Source organism: Vombatus ursinus, unplaced genomic scaffold (genome assembly GCF_900497805.2).
Source record: "Vombatus ursinus unplaced genomic scaffold, bare-nosed wombat genome assembly UNPS02014803.1, whole genome shotgun sequence".
NCBI classification, from domain to species: Eukaryota; Metazoa; Chordata; class Mammalia; order Diprotodontia; family Vombatidae; genus Vombatus; species Vombatus ursinus.
Genome location: NW_020954581.1, coordinates 9,355,121 through 9,372,122, shown reverse-complemented (window position 1 = coordinate 9,372,122; position 17,002 = coordinate 9,355,121). Strand labels below are relative to the sequence as shown.

Sequence of the window (17,002 nt, the reverse complement as noted above, 5' to 3'; positions counted from 1 at the left end):
ATAAATTTGTATTATAAAACAAAATGATATTTTATTATTTGTGTTATTATGTAAAATTTCTGCCTAAGAATCCCCTCTATTACATACCCAAGAAGTAATGAACCATTCATTTCTTGGAGACCTAATAATAATAGCTCATATTTATATGGTGTGCATCATATGCATTGTCTCATCAGATCCTCACAATAACTGTGTGCAGTAGGTGCCATCACCATTGTCAATATTTTACATACAATAAAAACTGACCCTGAGATGGAAAATATTTTCTAAGGGTCACATAGCAAGTAAATATGTGAGAACTTGGATCCATATTTTCTTGATTCCATCCATTCAATAATGATTCCATATCCCTGATTGGGTATCTCCATTATATCACATAGCCTCTTAGTGAGGAGGCACCTTCATCATCTGAGGCTGCCCATTTAACTTCTGGATAGTCTCCTAGGTTGGTTTTTTTCCCTTTACTTCTATCTAGCCTAAACCTGTCTGTAATTTGTACAGATCATTCCTCATTCTGCCCTCTAAGGGAAATAGAACACATCTAATTCATCTTCCACATGACTCTCTAAATACCTGACAGAAGTTATCATGGTCCCATCCTCAAGTCTTCTCTTCTCTGGGCTAAGCATCTCCAGGTTCTTAAATTGAACCTTCTAGGTTGTGATCTCAAGACCTTTCATCATACTGGGTTATTTTCCACTGGAAGCTCTCCCACTTATCAATTCTTTCCTAAAATGTGCCTCCCCTCCAGAACTGAAAACAAAAAAATAGGAATAGTAGGATATTTCCCCTAAATCCTTTGACCAATTAATTTCCACAAAGTAATTTCATATTTATGAGGTTACTGTATTATGTACCCTGAAGAATTTATCAGGAAGAGTGATTCCAGTTAAGAAACACTCATGAGTTTGGAAAAAATATTAGAAACCACAAATGTATTTTTTATTCTAAGTTTTCACTTATTCTACCTATTTCCTCCCATTTAGACAAGCTATTACTTAAGAAGGGATGAAGCATTGGTGAAGAGGATCAAATCATAAAATGTCAAGGTCATTCAGTCACTGGAAAAAACATGAAAAGCAAGCATTGAGCTGCTTGAAAGTACAAAATGTGGGGGAAAGGTTAGAACATCAAAGTGCTCTTAATCACTGAGGTCATCACATAAACCTCCCAACAAATAAAGCACTACCACATTAAAACATATAATTAAAATGTTAAGGTGGTTAACCATAACCTTTAAGAATTTACAGTGGGTAGCATTTCTAATTCAATTTTAACATGGTCATCAAAACACACTACGTTATATACAAACTATGATTTAAATTCTTTTTATCTTATTTCTATGTTGAAATTATTTCTTTGTTTAAAACTGCAAGAATGTGTACAATATGCTTTAGGAAATTCAGTTAGTAATACTTTGTTGAGTGGTATAGTAGAAAGAACTCATGATTTAGAGCTGATGGAACTGGACCTGATTCTGGCTTTGCTACTCATTATCTGTCTGAATTTGGACAAATCACTTCATACACCCAGCCCTTAGTTTCTTGATCTGAAAAATGAGGAGGCTGAATAAGATGACTATTAAGGTCTCTTTTAGTTGCAGTCTCTTCTATTATTACCTTGAAATGTGTCTGCTCCAATTAATTTATTAGAATAATCATACCAATCATCTTCTGGTGATGTTATAAACCTGAGAGTCATGGAAGACTACAATCTCGGAAGAATTTATGTTGCAGTCAACCCAATGGGCAATGGTTAGCTAATAGTGGCCATGAGAAGGCTGTAACACACTATAAACAAGGACATGAGCTAAAATCACCGGAGATGGGCAGGCACATTTAGGCCAAGATCTGGATCACTGGAGAGAGGCCACATATAGACTGGTGCATTTGAGAATGACAAAGCAAATGCTGGCATTGGCAGGGTTTTATGACTGTAAATTAGCTAAGTCTCCATATATGCAGAATGGTAAAAAGGAATGAAAAAATCCATACTTGGTGAGATGTATATAAGGAACTGCAAGATCAAGAGTTAAAAAAGGGATTAGGATGATCATACAGACAGCTGCTCATCTGCAAAGGCAATGACTTAAACTCAAAGGAATGCTAAATTTTTTTAAATAGTCTTTTTTGGTCAACATTTAATTAGTATTTGTCTCAATCAAGCAAATACTATTCTTCAATGCTGAAAGAATCTATGAGAAACTTCAGTTTCTTTTTAAAAATTAAATTATTTTCACAAACTGTTTCTTCACACTTCTATACTTTGATCTAATCGGCAGTATAGTTAAAATTGTTTCAGTGATAAAGATTAGAAATATGAGAAGGAAGAAATAAATTGTGTAAATTATCTTCAGTGTGCAGCTTGCTTTACAAAGTTTTGCAAACCTCTTTCTTGCACTACTCCATCTTTCAAATGCATGACCTGCTTCTTTTCAAGTCTGGTTGCAATCTTAAAATGACAAAAGACATCATTCTCAGGTAGGATCGACTGGGCCACTGTTTTACACTTCAGAATTAAGAGAGATCCTTCATATTAATGAGCAAACACCTCAGGAAGCAGGGTTACCACTCAAGAAATCAAAAGAGAATGGAGCTTAGACTCCAGATGGGAAACATGGGAGTAGTTTGAGTTTAGTTACTGAAGTAGATTAAAGAAAGACCGGATATTTGGGGGGTGGTTGGGTAAGAAGGAAAGACTTTGAGGTCCAGAAGCCATCAGCACAAAGTAGCTTTGTTCTTTGTCATTCTACTGAATGTCTCAAAGACATTTTACTTTGTAATCCCAAAACACAAATATCACAGGGATTCATTCATAAGAGCCAGTAAGTACCATTTACAAAGCTTGTTTCTTCCTATTTGGAGGGAATGAAAACTCTCTATGGAGAAATGATGGCAGTCATTTGATAGAGAGTTCAGTAGTTGTAATAGCAGTTCCCCTGCATGTGATCAGTAAATGCTTTGCAGTCCATGACATCCATCCCTTAGGTTGGGGACAAAACATGAACTTGAACAAAGCCAGAAATGTCTGATTTATACTTGCAAGTTACATTGACTGTTATGGTTCACTAGGGAATGAAAACATTACTTCTTCTTTTAAGATACCCCACCTTTTTCTCAACTCTTTTCTCCCCCAACTTTAAATTAAGCTCAGGAATAATGGTTCTGGTAGATAGTTTTAAAGTCCACTCAGTTCCTCCAAAAAACTTGAAACAAACAGAATACTTGCAAGAATTAAAATCAAAGAATAACAAAGTAGAACTGGAATTAAGAGATGTCATAAAAAAGTGGGTAATGAGCAAAAAAAAAGGAAAGTTGGTCATATGGCAAGATGAACAATGGACAGACTATGTACTCCATTAATAATTTTTTGATGTTTAGAGAAATCAAGCAATGCACTGGGTTGACCCCCTCTGACAAACCTATGGAAGGAAAAATGGACAAGTCAATAGAGGCTGGGTAGGCTAGCATGGATTGCAGTCTGTACATTGGAAAATAGCCACACCAATGAAATCAAACAGATGCTTCTAGGCCTCTAAAGATTTAGAATGCGATTTTCAAGATTTTAAAAACATCTTTTCATTTGAGTATTTGAAAACATATATGTACATAATTGTAAACACACATATTTATAGATATATGTATAGTATGTATATGCCTATCCACCAATAGTTTATATTATACACAAATTTATATATATATGTATATATAAATGGAATTACTCAGGTATAGGGATCTTAGCAGGTCTGCAAATAGATTTCACAGGGTCTATGAACCTGGGGAAAGCTACATCTTAATTTTCACTAACCTCTAATTGAATTTGAGTATTTCTTTCAGTTACAAATGTAGGCAACAAAACCCTGTTCTGAGAAGGTGACCATAGGCTTCACTGGAACCAAAAGCATCCATGACCATCATTCAGTCAATAAGCATTCCTTAAATGCCTATGTACCGGGCACTGTGCCAAGCACTGGGGATACAAAGAAAGGAAAAAGATGGTCTCTATTCTCAAAGTGTTCACAGTCTAATGGAAGAGACAACATGCAAATGACTATGTACAATAAAGATATATACATAATAATAATAAATTGGAATAATAATAATAATAATTGGAATAATAAATTGGAAGCAATTAACAGAGGGAAGGCATTAGAATTAAGAGGGATTGAGACACATAAAAAAGTTGAGAAGTCCTGCTGTAATGCAAATTTAGCCATGATTTTCTCTTTTGGTTTCTGGTGTTTGTTCTGATGCTGAAAGGATTAGATGATAAACAGTGTGGTGTGGTGGCTAAGAGAGACAAAAATATCCTGTCTCTGTGAGTCTAGGCTAGGGAGGGAGGCAGTGTGTGTTAACAGGACTGGATCTAGAATAAGAAGACCTGGTTTGAGGTGTACCTCTGATACTTGCTAACTGTGTGACTTTGAACCTCTCTAGTCTTCCATTCAATATGTGTGAAATGAGATCAATGGACTAAATGACCTCTAAGGGCCCTTCTGGCTTTAAATCCCAATCTATGACCAAAAGAATTTAACATCTCAAAGCCCCAGGAAATTTTTAAGACTACTGGTTAAGGAAGTCTTCCTGGTCTTCAGTGGTGAGGGGAATTTTCACAACAGGATTCCTCTAAACTGGTGAAATCATAGATCTAGACAACCTGCCTCCACCATTCTCTCCTCACCTGCCCCCACCCAAATGTCAGGCAAAACTTCTGTTCACACAGCCACATTTGAGAAGTGATATTTGCTGCATTTTAAAATACAATTTCCTAATTATAAAGCTTTTCACTAATCACTTTACTTCTTACGCATATCTGCCGCCCCCTTCCCCCAAATTGGAAAGATACAGGAGTGGAAGGAATGAGAAACGAATGCCATAAGATAGCCATCGCTCCAAAAGACGGGGACCAAAGTCGCCCAAAGGTGTTTCCGCTGTGCATTCCCTGATGATCATGTTATTTCCTAATTATTGTCAGACTTCCCACATTCATTGACAGACTATTATAGTCAGAATGGATGCTGAAAACTTCCAGCACTTACAAATGCTCTTGAGACACATAAAAATATCTTTATTTAGAATGGAACACGTAATACCTGCCAAATTTGCAGGTTGGAAACCACTTCCAATAAGAATTAAAAAGCCCTCTTTCCAGCTGAAATAGGCCTATCAATAGATGACTTGTCTACCCTTGAGAAATAGCAGGTTCTTGTCTCTGACGTTGCAATTTAGGATAAAATAGCTTTTATGATGACGGGGTACCTAGGAATGATAAAACTGTAGAGATGACAGTCTAATCTTCAGAGATGACCGATCATCAATAAAAGATTAAGTAATGTAACATCCCAAATGCCAGATTACCAGTCAGTTGGCACACTCCCTGTAGCCATTTCTTTCTGAATAATACTGAGATTCCACAGCAGGAAAATGCTTTTCCTTATAAACTAGAAATGATTCCCTCTTATCTATTCCATTCCCCCCAAAAGACAAAAAGGGAAAGAATAAAATGAAATGACCTTTGTCAAATATAATTTTTTTCTGACTATCTGCTTTAAAAGGCAGAATGATAAGTCATGATCAGAAATATCCTTGCTTTTCTTTTGTTTTTACACATGACTGTCCTTAGGATAATGATAGTAATTATTAAGAAGCTTGTGATTACTCAAATTTTAGAAAAAGAAATAAAATACACATACAAGAATGATGAGACATGCCGGTCCTATAAAGCTCCAAATAAAGTTATTTTCTGTGCTGAGCCAACATCTGAAAAGTAAAAATAAAATAAAAATAGGTATAGATGATATAGATATAGATCAAGATATATGTGCTTCTTATATTTTATACTGCATGACATTGAAAAATATAAATACTTGGCACTTTCTAAAAGTCCCAATAAACTATTTCAGACAGGGAGGGTGGCATAGGAGATAGAGAGCTGGTATAGAGTAGAGGAAGACCAGAATTAAAGTCATGCCTCTGACAAATATTATCTGTGTGACCCTGAGCAAGTGATTTTACCTCTCAGTGCCTCTAGCAACTCCCTTGGACTGTAAGTGGTAAAGAAGTTGCTAACCTGCACTGTTATTCAATAAACTCCAATGGCTTCATCTTGCCTCCAGGAGCAAATATAAAATGCTTTGTTTGTCATTCAAACCTAGCTGCACCCCCCCTTTCCCTCCAATCTTTTTACACCTTACTCCCCAACATGTACCCTTCCATCCAGTGATACTGACAGCCTGGATATTTGTTCTATGTACAGGACACTTTATCTCTTGGCTCTGAGCATTTTCTTTGGCTATCTCCCATGCTTGGAATGCTCTCCCTCCTCTGCTCCAACTACTGACCTCCCTGGCTTCCTTTAAATCCCAACTAAAATCCCACCTTCTCCAGGAAGTCTTCCCCAACCCTTCAATTCCTGTGCCTTCCATCTTTTAAATTATTTCCTATTCATCCTGTATATAGTTTGTTTTGCATGTATTTGTTTGCATGTTGTTGCCTCTGTTAGATTGTAAGCTCCTTAAGGACAGGCACTGTCTCCGCCTCTTTTTGTGTCTATGGTGCCTGGCAGATAGCAGGTGCTGAAAAATGTTTTTTGATGGATTGATCGATTAGTAGAAGGAACTTCAATTCTTAGGAGTTCTATAGGAAACTATAGGTCTAGTACCTATCCTAAGGAAAATAAAAATGAGTAACATGTAACATGTTTCCAGAAAGGTTTGCCAGAACACCAGCTCTTCCACTGAAGAGAAGGGGAAGGAATTTGATGGGTGTACTACAACACCCTTCTAGGCATGACTTTTGGTTGTAAATATGTTGAATGTAAGCAAGCAAAGGGAAATTAGCAGTCATCCCTCCCAAAAGCAGGTCTATGATTATAGCAAGCACTTCAATGAAACAGCAATCACTTACACTTTTGTTGTCCCATAGTATCTATATCCTAGGGCTGCTGAAAATCCAACCACCACAGCCGGACTGAGGTAGCCAAAGATATAAAAATTCTTGTGTAAGAATCCCTTGTTGTAGATGACGCCCACAACGATGAGATAGAGGTGGATGCCTTCAATACACATCCATGCAAAGGCAGCTAGAAAGAAATAATGTAGCAATCCAGCAATGATTGAACAGAAGAGCTAGAAATCAACCAAAGAAAGGAAGTGGTAAACATATTTTCACTAGAATTGTGCAGCATAATTTTCCTTAACTATGCCATTTGACAGCATGACTGTATGAATTTAACAGTTAGAAATGCTTGTTTTATTTCATAAATTAAAAATAAAATAAATAAATGTGAAAAAAAGAATTTAGCAGTTAGGAAAGCATATCAATGTTTTAAAAATATTCAAAGATCAAAGGATTTAGACTTGGAAGGATCTTAGAGTAGAAGCTGGTGTCAATGATCTTCATTATAGGAATAGGAACTTAACCTGTAATTTCATTGGTATAGAGAACTCCCAGGTAAGGAAACTCCCTTTACCGATGTAGGTCAGAACTTACTCTACACTTTATAGCCTTGGAGAATGGTCTGGATCACTAAGAGGTTAAGAAACCTGTCTATTATCACACATCATCATTATAAGTGATATTTATATAGCTCTGTAAGATTTGTGAAATACTTTAATAATTTTCTCATTTGACTCCCCAAATAACCCTATTGGGAATATGCCGTTATATTCTCTACTTTAAAGAAGAGCCATGGAGGCTCATACAATTGAAATTACTTTCTCAGGGTCATATCACCATTATTTGTCCATGGTGGGTTTTGGACCAAGGTGTTCCTGATTCCAAATTCAGGGCTTGAAGCACTATACCACACTGCCTTAATCATCTAGTTAAATAACCTCATTTTACAGATGAGAAAACTGAAACCCAAGGAGTTGGAATGACTTGCCGAAGGTCACACCGATGTGTTGGGTTGGCCATAGTCACAGACTCTCTAGCTTAGAAAGGGCATCAGAGGTTAGCAAGTAAAACATCTGACCGTAATGATAACTTCTTCTATAACATCTTTCACAAGTGGTCATCCAGTCTTTGCTTGAAGATTACTAGTGAAGGAAACTCACTGCCTCTCAAGTCAGCACATCCCATTTTTGTAGAGTTCTGTAGTAAGTTTTATTTCTTGTTTTTATTTCCCCTTCTTCTATTGAGCTGAATTTTGCCTTTCTCCAGCTTCAACCCATTGCCTGGCATTCTCTCCTCCAGGGCTAAACAGTCAACTCTTCAAATTCTCAAAGGCAGCAATTATACATCCGATAAATCTTCTCCTCTCAAGGTTAGCCATCCATCCCTAGTTCCTTCAGTCCATCTTCAAATGTCACAGTACCTTTCTCACCATCTGTATTCTCCTTGAGACATACTAGTTTGTTAAAGTCCCTTTTCAAATGAAGTGTCCAGATTGGAACAAAACACTCCAAATGGAACCTGACCAGAAGAGATGCTAGTAGAAGTCACTTCTCTTATTCTGATTATGACTTTCTTAAAGCATCCCAAGATTATTCTAGGGTTTTGTTTTTTTTTTGGCTGCCATGAAATGCTACTGTCTCATATTGGGCTTGCAGTATACTAAAACTCTCAGTTCCTTATACTCCACAAATCACTGTCTAGCTATGCCTGCTCCATCCTATATTTGTGGAACTGATATTTTAAAGCCAAGTGAAGGAATTTACATTTACACCTCTTAAATTTAATCTCATTAGATGTGGCCCATCATTTTAACCTGTCAAGATCTTTTTAGATCCTTTGTCATTCAGTGTTGATACCTCTCTCTTCTAGCTTTGTATCATCAGACAATTTGATGAATATATTACCTATGCTTTTATCCACATCACTGACATAAGTATTGAATAATATAAGATCTAGGAGACACCCATGGTAGTCCTCCATTGGAAACTTCTCTTCATGTTGACATTAACCCTTTAATAACTACTCTCTAGGGTTAATCTTTCATCATGTTCTAAATCTGCCAAACTGTACTATAGCCCATAATTCTTCATCTTGTCAACAAGGATATTGTGAGAGATTTCTATGAATTCCTTAATGACATTTCACAATTGCTGATCTAAAATTATTGTTGACTGAAGGATTGGCTACATTTTTTAGTTTTCAATTAACTGACTATTTATCTATGTGATGTCAAACATCTCCTTTTATTCTTCCTTCTTCTTTTACCTAAATGCCAAATTTCCTTAAGACCATCCTTTGCTTTCTAATCTTCTTTCTCTACACTCTCTACCTTGTTGATAAAGGGTGCTTAATATGGCAATGAATTTGCATCCAGGCTTAGACTTTTCTTAAGCAACTAGGTCAAAAGAGTGCCAGGTCTGGAGACAGGAAGACTCATCTTCAACTCATCTGAGTTCAAATCTGGCCTCAGACACCTAGTAGTTGTGTGACCCTGGGCAAGTTACTTCACCCTGTTTGCCTCAGTTCCTCATCTGTAAAACGAGCTAGAGAAGGAAATGGCAAACCACTCCAGTATTTTTGTCAAGAAAACTCCAAATGGGGTCATGAAGAATCTGAAACAACTGAACTGGAATTAGACTTTTCAAAGAAGAATTAGACTTTTCAGGGAATGAACATTAATGATATTATCTGAGAAAAGCGAATTGTTTTGTTCCTGAAGGAAAAAAAAAGCTGAGTGTGTGTGTGTGTGTGTGTTCACGTGTGCGTGTGTTCGTGTGTTTGAGCAACATCAAAAGAGAAACTCTCTGGAATGTATTAAGGATTAACTGTTAAGAATTGTGTCTTCAAATAAAAACTTTCCTAGGACTAGTTGTTAGTTAACATCTAGGTTCTGTGTTTAAATATTAGCTTTGTCATTTGCTGACTATGTGATTCTGGGAAAATCACTTAACCTCTCTGATCCTCTTTTCCATATCTGCAAAATGAGATGTGGAGATAGATGGACTTTGAGGTCCCATTAAGCTCTAGAATTACCTGTGATTCCAGGCTTAAAGAGAAACAAGCAAGATAAAGGCATTCATTTGTTCCTGGAGGATTTTAGATCCATAAAGGAGGGAAGGGTCTTGTAATCTGACTTGTGGAAGCACTGAGAAAATTGTCATCAGCCTGGATTGTGTTTTCCCTATGAATGTCAATTTCAGTTCTTGAGTTCTAGCTAACAGCTCTGCCTTGATCCAATGTTCTCCTTCTTGCTTCTGAAGGACAGTGACCTAATAGAAACATCACTAGACCAGGAGCCAAAAGACTTGGATTCTAATGCTGCCACATCAATGTATCCATGGATCTATCATCTTTGTATGTATGTATGTATGTGTATATCTAGCATCTATGTTTGTCTGTCTTCTAGCTGTGTGACTCTTGGTTAAGAAACTTAAAGAATCAAAGCCTCAGTTTCCTCAACTACAAAATGGGGATTATAGTATGTGTATGACTACTCTCACAGAACTGTTATATGGAATATGCTTTACAAACATTAAAATGAATTTTTATATCAAAAGACATACAGTCAGTGTCCTCATCTGTAAAATATGGTTGAACTACTTGACTTTTGAGTGATCTCCAGGTTTAGCTCTATGATCCTATGAGCTAAGAAGGTATATCTTTTGTGTACTGACAAAATTTGAAGCTCATTTCCAAAGACATGCAACTGTGAAGGGATTTTTGCTAAAGAACTAAACAGAAATGAATTAATAAATTATAACAACCATTACCAAATTTTAGTCTTCTCCCTCCATCTGATTTGGACTTTTGGCAAGAGTTGTGATGCCAATGAAAGGGATAGTTGGGGGAAAATAATATTCTATAATTGCTTCATGGGGATGGCAAATGAAGTAGTGTCCCCAGCCAATAGCTAGCAGGAAGTTCAAAACACCCACAAAATACCAAAGACCTACCTTATTACTATTTGTGTTAATTCCAACAAGGAAAACCAGCTCTGCCAGAAAGAGGCTGCAGCAAAGATTCTTGTGAATGGTGGTCCTTGTGCTCTGAATTTCACTAAAAAACCAGAAGGTGAAAATGCACATGGCGAGGCAAACCAATGAAATGATTATTCCAAGTTGAGTGATCCTTGTAAGAATATCGTAATCTTTAATACCCTGAGGACCAAAAATAAGAAAACTCTTAAGAGATTAACTCAGTTGCTTGTCATTGTAACACCAACCTATAGTAAATCTCCTTTATTTTTTGTGAATCATAATCAAAATGGTCAGTACGTGGAAAATGAACGTTCTTTTAGAGGAAAAACACATTGATACTTTTGACAGGCTTTTATGTGACATTTCTTAAGCTGCAGGAAAATTAGTGTTTGCATTTTGTTGTTGCCTATGATGTGAATTAGCATGACGATTTTAAGATATCTTCACTATCATTTGGGTGACACAGTAGATAGAGCACTGGTCCTGTAATTAAGAAGACCTCAATTCAAATCCAGCCCAACCCTTTGCTTTGTGACCCTGAAATTCACTTAACTTCCCTCAATCTTATTTTCCTCATCTAGAAAATAATACCATTTAGTTGACAAGGTTGTTATGACTATCAAATCAAATATCAAACTTGTGTAAAGCACTGTGTAAATCACATGCTATCTAAATGCTAGCTAGTGTTCAAATAACTTACTTCTTCATAATTCTAAAACAATTTATTAGTAAATATCTGGGATGCTGCTAATTTAAATAAATTCACAAAATGTTACAAAAACACTTTTTCCTTTTCCTTTTTTTTAACCAAGCAGTGATTCATTCAAAACATGCTGAATAAAATTATTAAGAACACTAAATATATAGAATATTAAACATAATTAGTATAGCTCAAAGACCTTGAAATTGGTTTGCCTATTTTATTTATTTATTTATTTATTTGTAATTAGAGAAATATATCTTGAAAGTGTGTTTCCTCTGGCTATTTGGTATCCAGTGAAAAGGACCTTTGAAATATTTGCCTGCACATCAGTTTGGGAGAGATTTTAGTTGGTCATAAGTTATACCCAAATATAGATTCTAAATATTGGCAGAGATATCTCTCTATTCTAATTTAGGTCATGATACAAATTGTGAAATGTAAAAAAAAATCATCTTTGATGAATATGCATTTGTGAATCAGAGAGCACCATTCCAGTGCATATATATTTAGATCTGCACCTACGCTTGAATTATGGAGCCACCAAAGCAGCAATTTCACGGGTATGGGGGAACTCAGTGTAGAAACTCCCTGCCTTCTTATAAATCAATAAATCACTTGTAAGTGTTTGGGAGAGTGTTACCTGAAGTCTTTAGATATCAAATGATTTGATTATGGTTATTTAGCTTTTAAATGTCAAATACAGGACTTGACCCCTGGTCTTTATGACTTTAAAGCCTGCTCACTACCCACTAAGTCACACAGCATGCCTCTGCCTCCTCCCCTCTCTCCCTTTCTCTCCCTCTCTATCGGTTCCTTCTTTCTATGTATAAACATGCAGTACATATAACAGAAATAAACGTATACAAACATATGCACACATATTTTCCTTATATGTACATAGATTAGTGTTTCAGAGGCATTTAAATAATAGTAGCCAATAACAGCCAGCATTTAAATAGTATTTGAGGGTTTGCAAAATGCTTTAGAAATATTACCTCACTTTATTCTCACAACAACCCTGGGAGGCTAGTGCTATTATTATTCCCATTTTACACATGAGGAAACTGAGGCAGACAATGGTTAAGTCACTTGATCTGGGTCATAGTAGCTAGTAAGTAACTGATGTAGGATTCTAGGTCCAGTCCTATATATATTACTACACACACACACACACACACAAACACACACACACGTGTGTATTTGTACATATATTTGTGCATATATACACACATACATAATACACATGCAAATAATTAGTCACATTGTCTTACTGATAATTTTTTGTCAGGGTAATGAAAGCATTGTTGGAGTTCAGTCATAAAAATAACTAGGTTTTAGAGATCAAGATATAGGCATTCACAATAATGCAGTAATTTACTGAGGCAGGCTAAGTAAAATCTGACTGACATTTAAAACAAAGAAATCTGGAGTAAGTTATTACATCACTGATGAAATACATCCTGGACATAAGGATCTAGGAACATGTAGGCTTAAATTCCAGGTTATTTTTATTCTGTAGAATTTACATGGTGAGTTTACCAATGGAAGGGAAGTGAGATGAAATCAATGATATATTCTCTTTAGGAACACTAAAAAAAACCCTCCTACAAGCCTTATCTTGATACTAAATGGTAAAACCCCCAAATGCACTTACAATAGAAGCACCTGAAGACATCAGAATAGCAAAATGTGTCAGATGATTACATTTACATGAGGTATGAGTCGAGTTGGAATGCATCAGTTCACAGCCTTCTGTAGACCAGCTGCCATTCATTGTATCACTTGAATAGTTCCAAAAGGCACACTCACTGCTACCTTTCTCTCTAGGCTGAAAAAGAAGTGTACTGTTTTATTGAGGGAGAAAAGAGAGAAATTTCTCATTTACTGTTGGCACATTTGAAATGCATCTCTATTATATTCTATGATATCAAAGGAGCTGGTCTCATTGGTTTGGGTCTTTTTTCCAATGGTACAGTTATTGACCCATTTACATCCACTCCTGTGTGGCTTTTAGGTTATATGAAGACTCATTTAAAGATGTGTTTTGTAAAATACACATCATTGAAGTTGACCTTGAGTAAGGAGACATATTCTAAGATCACATGCCCATGGTGACATCACATTTTCTAAGATAATAAAACAATAAAATAATAGAGGAAATAATTATCAAGCACCTACTATATGCAAACCTACAGAAGATTAAAAAGTTCAGATAAGAAATTGGCTCTGATCGTAAGGAGTTAATAGACTAATAGTGGGATACGGTACCAACAAAGGTAGAGAAAGAGGAGACAGGTGGAGAGGAAGAGAAAGAAAAAGATGAAGGAGAGGATGGGGAAATAGAATGGCAAATATTATTATTACCATTTTGTAGATGTTTAAACTAAGATCAATTTAAGGCCTTGTCTCAAATCATACATTTGCTCTTTCCAAGTCCATCTGTTCTTTCTATTCTGTGCTCATGTTTTAACATGTTCATCACTTTCTAAATTATTGCCCTTCCTGATTATTCTTATCAAAGAATCTTCTTAAATTTCTCACAAAATATAATCTACTTGGTTTTGGGAAGGGAATTGGTTGAGAAGCATGCTGCATGGAAGTTGGGGGATGAACTCTGAAACATCTTAAATATCTTTTAAAAATTCTAAGTATGGGAGGAGTGAAAGAATCAACCCTACAAATGGGATTCCTAAATTATACACTACTCAGAGTTCAGAATGTCGGAGCATTCTTATTGAAGAATAAGAATGGGAATCCTAAACCCAAGCAAGATAATTACTTTCTTATGAGCACAAATAAAAATATTGAACTTTGTGCAAACACTAAATGTTGATGTTTATTCCATTGTCAATGGTCTTTCTGACATCTGACCCACAAAGTTGCTAATAAGACTGTGACTTGAATTTTGAAGCACTTGAGTAAAAGAGTTTTCTGTAGTGGTTCCCTTGGATGTTACATTTTCTCATTACATTTTCTGTCCTCATACTTTTACTCTGTACTGAGAAGTGTGTGTGTGTGTGTGTGTGTGTGTGTGTGTGTGTGTATGTACATGTCTATATAGAGCTGGTAATGTGTTGTACTTCAGAGACCTATGCAAGATTCCCATGTTGTGCTGGTCTGCTGTATTTTAGAAATATAGGTGAGAATAAAATATTTATTTCCATAGAATATTAGTCAATCAACTTCCATTTATTAAGTAATTACTATGTGCCAGACACTGAGCTAGGTACTTAAGATAAAGCACCTAAGTACTTACACAAACTAAGTATTGCATACATATGTGTAATGATATATATATGAATACACACATATGTACATAATATGTAATATATGTATATACACATACACATATACATATGTATGTGCATATATATCCAAAATACAAAAATTAAATAATTCCTGTCCTCAAAGAACTTATATTCTGAGCATCAATCAGTGTGTGTGCACAGATGAATACATATAGAATAATTGCAAGGTGATTTTTGAGGAGTGTATAACTAGTAGACAGGTAAGTCAGAAATGGCATCATGGAGCAGGTAACATTGAGCCAAACTTTGAAAGAAACTAGGGTTTATAAGAAGTACAGGTGATAAGGGAATACATTCTAGGTACAAAGGCATGGAGATGGGAGATATTCTGCATGAATAAGAACGAAAAGATCAGATCGGTTGGAATGACGAGTGTGCAAAAAGGAGTAATATATAATAACCCTTGAAAGGGAGGTTGAAGCCAGGTGGTACAGGATTTTGAATTCTAAACAGAAGAGTTTATATTTGATCCTGGAAATGATAGGGAACCATTGAAGTTTATTGAAGAGTGACATGGTCAGACCTATGCTTTAGAAAAATCATTTTGGCAATTGTATGGATGATAGATTGGAGAAGAGAGGGATAATACTGAGAGACCAATTAATAGGTTATTGCCATAATAATACACATTAGAGGTAATGAAGGCCTGAACAAAGTTGGTATCTGCATGAGCTGAAAAAATTTATGGATTCAAGATGTGGAGGTATAAACTAAAAGAGTTGATAACTGACTGGATATATGGAGTGAGGGGCTGAGGAAAAGTCTGAAATTTCTAATCTTGGTGATTGAAAGGGTCATGGTGCCCTATATAGAAACAGATAATTTAGGAAGAAGAAGTAGATTATGGGATGGGGGGGTAGGAGACAGTAAGTTGTGTTTTGAAAATATTGAATTTGACAGGACATCTGGCTTTAAATGTTCTAGAGACAATATGGAGTAGTGGATGGGGTGATGTGGGGTCAAGAATATTTGTATTCAAGTACTGCCTCCAAAATTTACTAGCCATGTGACCATGGGCAAGTCACCTAAATTCATGGAGCTCCAAGCAACTTTCTAAGACTTCATATTGCAGATAAGTTGACAGTCTGCACCAGTGGAGGAATTTTCAGTACCAGATAGTCCTCACAACAATGACATCACATGACAAGACCACACAAAAAGATTTTTTTAAAGAATCAGTCAACACATATTTATTAAGTACTTACTGTGTGCCAAGAGCTATTACAGATGTCAAGAAATGCAAAAAAATAGCTCCTACTCTTCAAGACATCACATATGCTTCTGAGAATACACTACTAGGAAGAGTGATGCACACATAAGTGTGTATGTGTGAGTGTGTGTGTGTGTGTTTGGTGAAGATAAAATCTTGTATATGTGTCCAGAAATATATTACATCCTTATTAGCATTTTATAAATAAGTTGAATGAATACTATGCTACATAGAAGAATGTGGAATAATAAATATCTTGGAATATATTTATTCTTTAAACTGAACATTAACAAAACCCCAAAGCATAAATAACAGTGGTAAGATGGTTGTTGTTCAGTCATTTTTTAGTTATATCCAGCTCTTCGTGACCCTGTTTGGGATTTTCTTGACAAAGATACTGGAATGGTTTACTATTTTCTTCTCCAGCTCATTGTACAGGTGAAGAAACTGAGGCAAATAGGGTTAAATGACTTGCTAGTATCTGAATTTAAACTCAGGAAGATGTGTCTTCCTGATTCCAGGCCTGACACTCTATCCACTGTATCACCTAGGAACTTTAAAGGTAAGATGGTACACACCATTAAGTATTTGCCAAATAAAAGAATGGTGACCTCTTGTTTCATTTATAAGATTACCAATGTTAAGATGATTCAGTTCCTCCCATAGTATAGCACCTTACTGGTATTTGGATAGAGATGTCACATTTTGAGTACTAATAGTTAAATTAATGCTTCTAGGATAGACAAACACATAATTCTTGGCAGTTTCTGCTTCTTTTTCTTTTCTTTTCTCTTCCTTTCCCTTCCTTTCCCTTCTCTCTTCTCTCTACTTTATTTCTTCTTTTTATCCTTCCTTCCTTTCTCTTTCTTTCTTTCTTTCTTTCTTTCTTTCTTTCTTTCTTTCTTTCT

The 17,002-nt window shown here is 35.8% G+C and overlaps 1 protein-coding gene across 1 annotated transcript in view; it reads right to left on the bottom strand.

Annotated features, from left to right (window-relative positions):
- Positions 1–17,002, bottom strand: part of ADGRL4 (adhesion G protein-coupled receptor L4) — a 136,563-nt gene that overhangs the window by 19,795 nt on the left and 99,766 nt on the right. Inside the window, exons 10-13 of the mRNA XM_027873969.1 lie at positions 13,231–13,404; positions 10,850–11,053; positions 6,906–7,126; positions 5,693–5,759 (exon numbers count right to left, since the gene is read on the bottom strand). Of these exons, the coding sequence (XP_027729770.1) occupies positions 5,693–5,759; positions 6,906–7,126; positions 10,850–11,053; positions 13,231–13,404 (666 nt within the window). The remainder of the gene's footprint in view (positions 1–5,692; positions 5,760–6,905; positions 7,127–10,849; positions 11,054–13,230; positions 13,405–17,002) is intronic.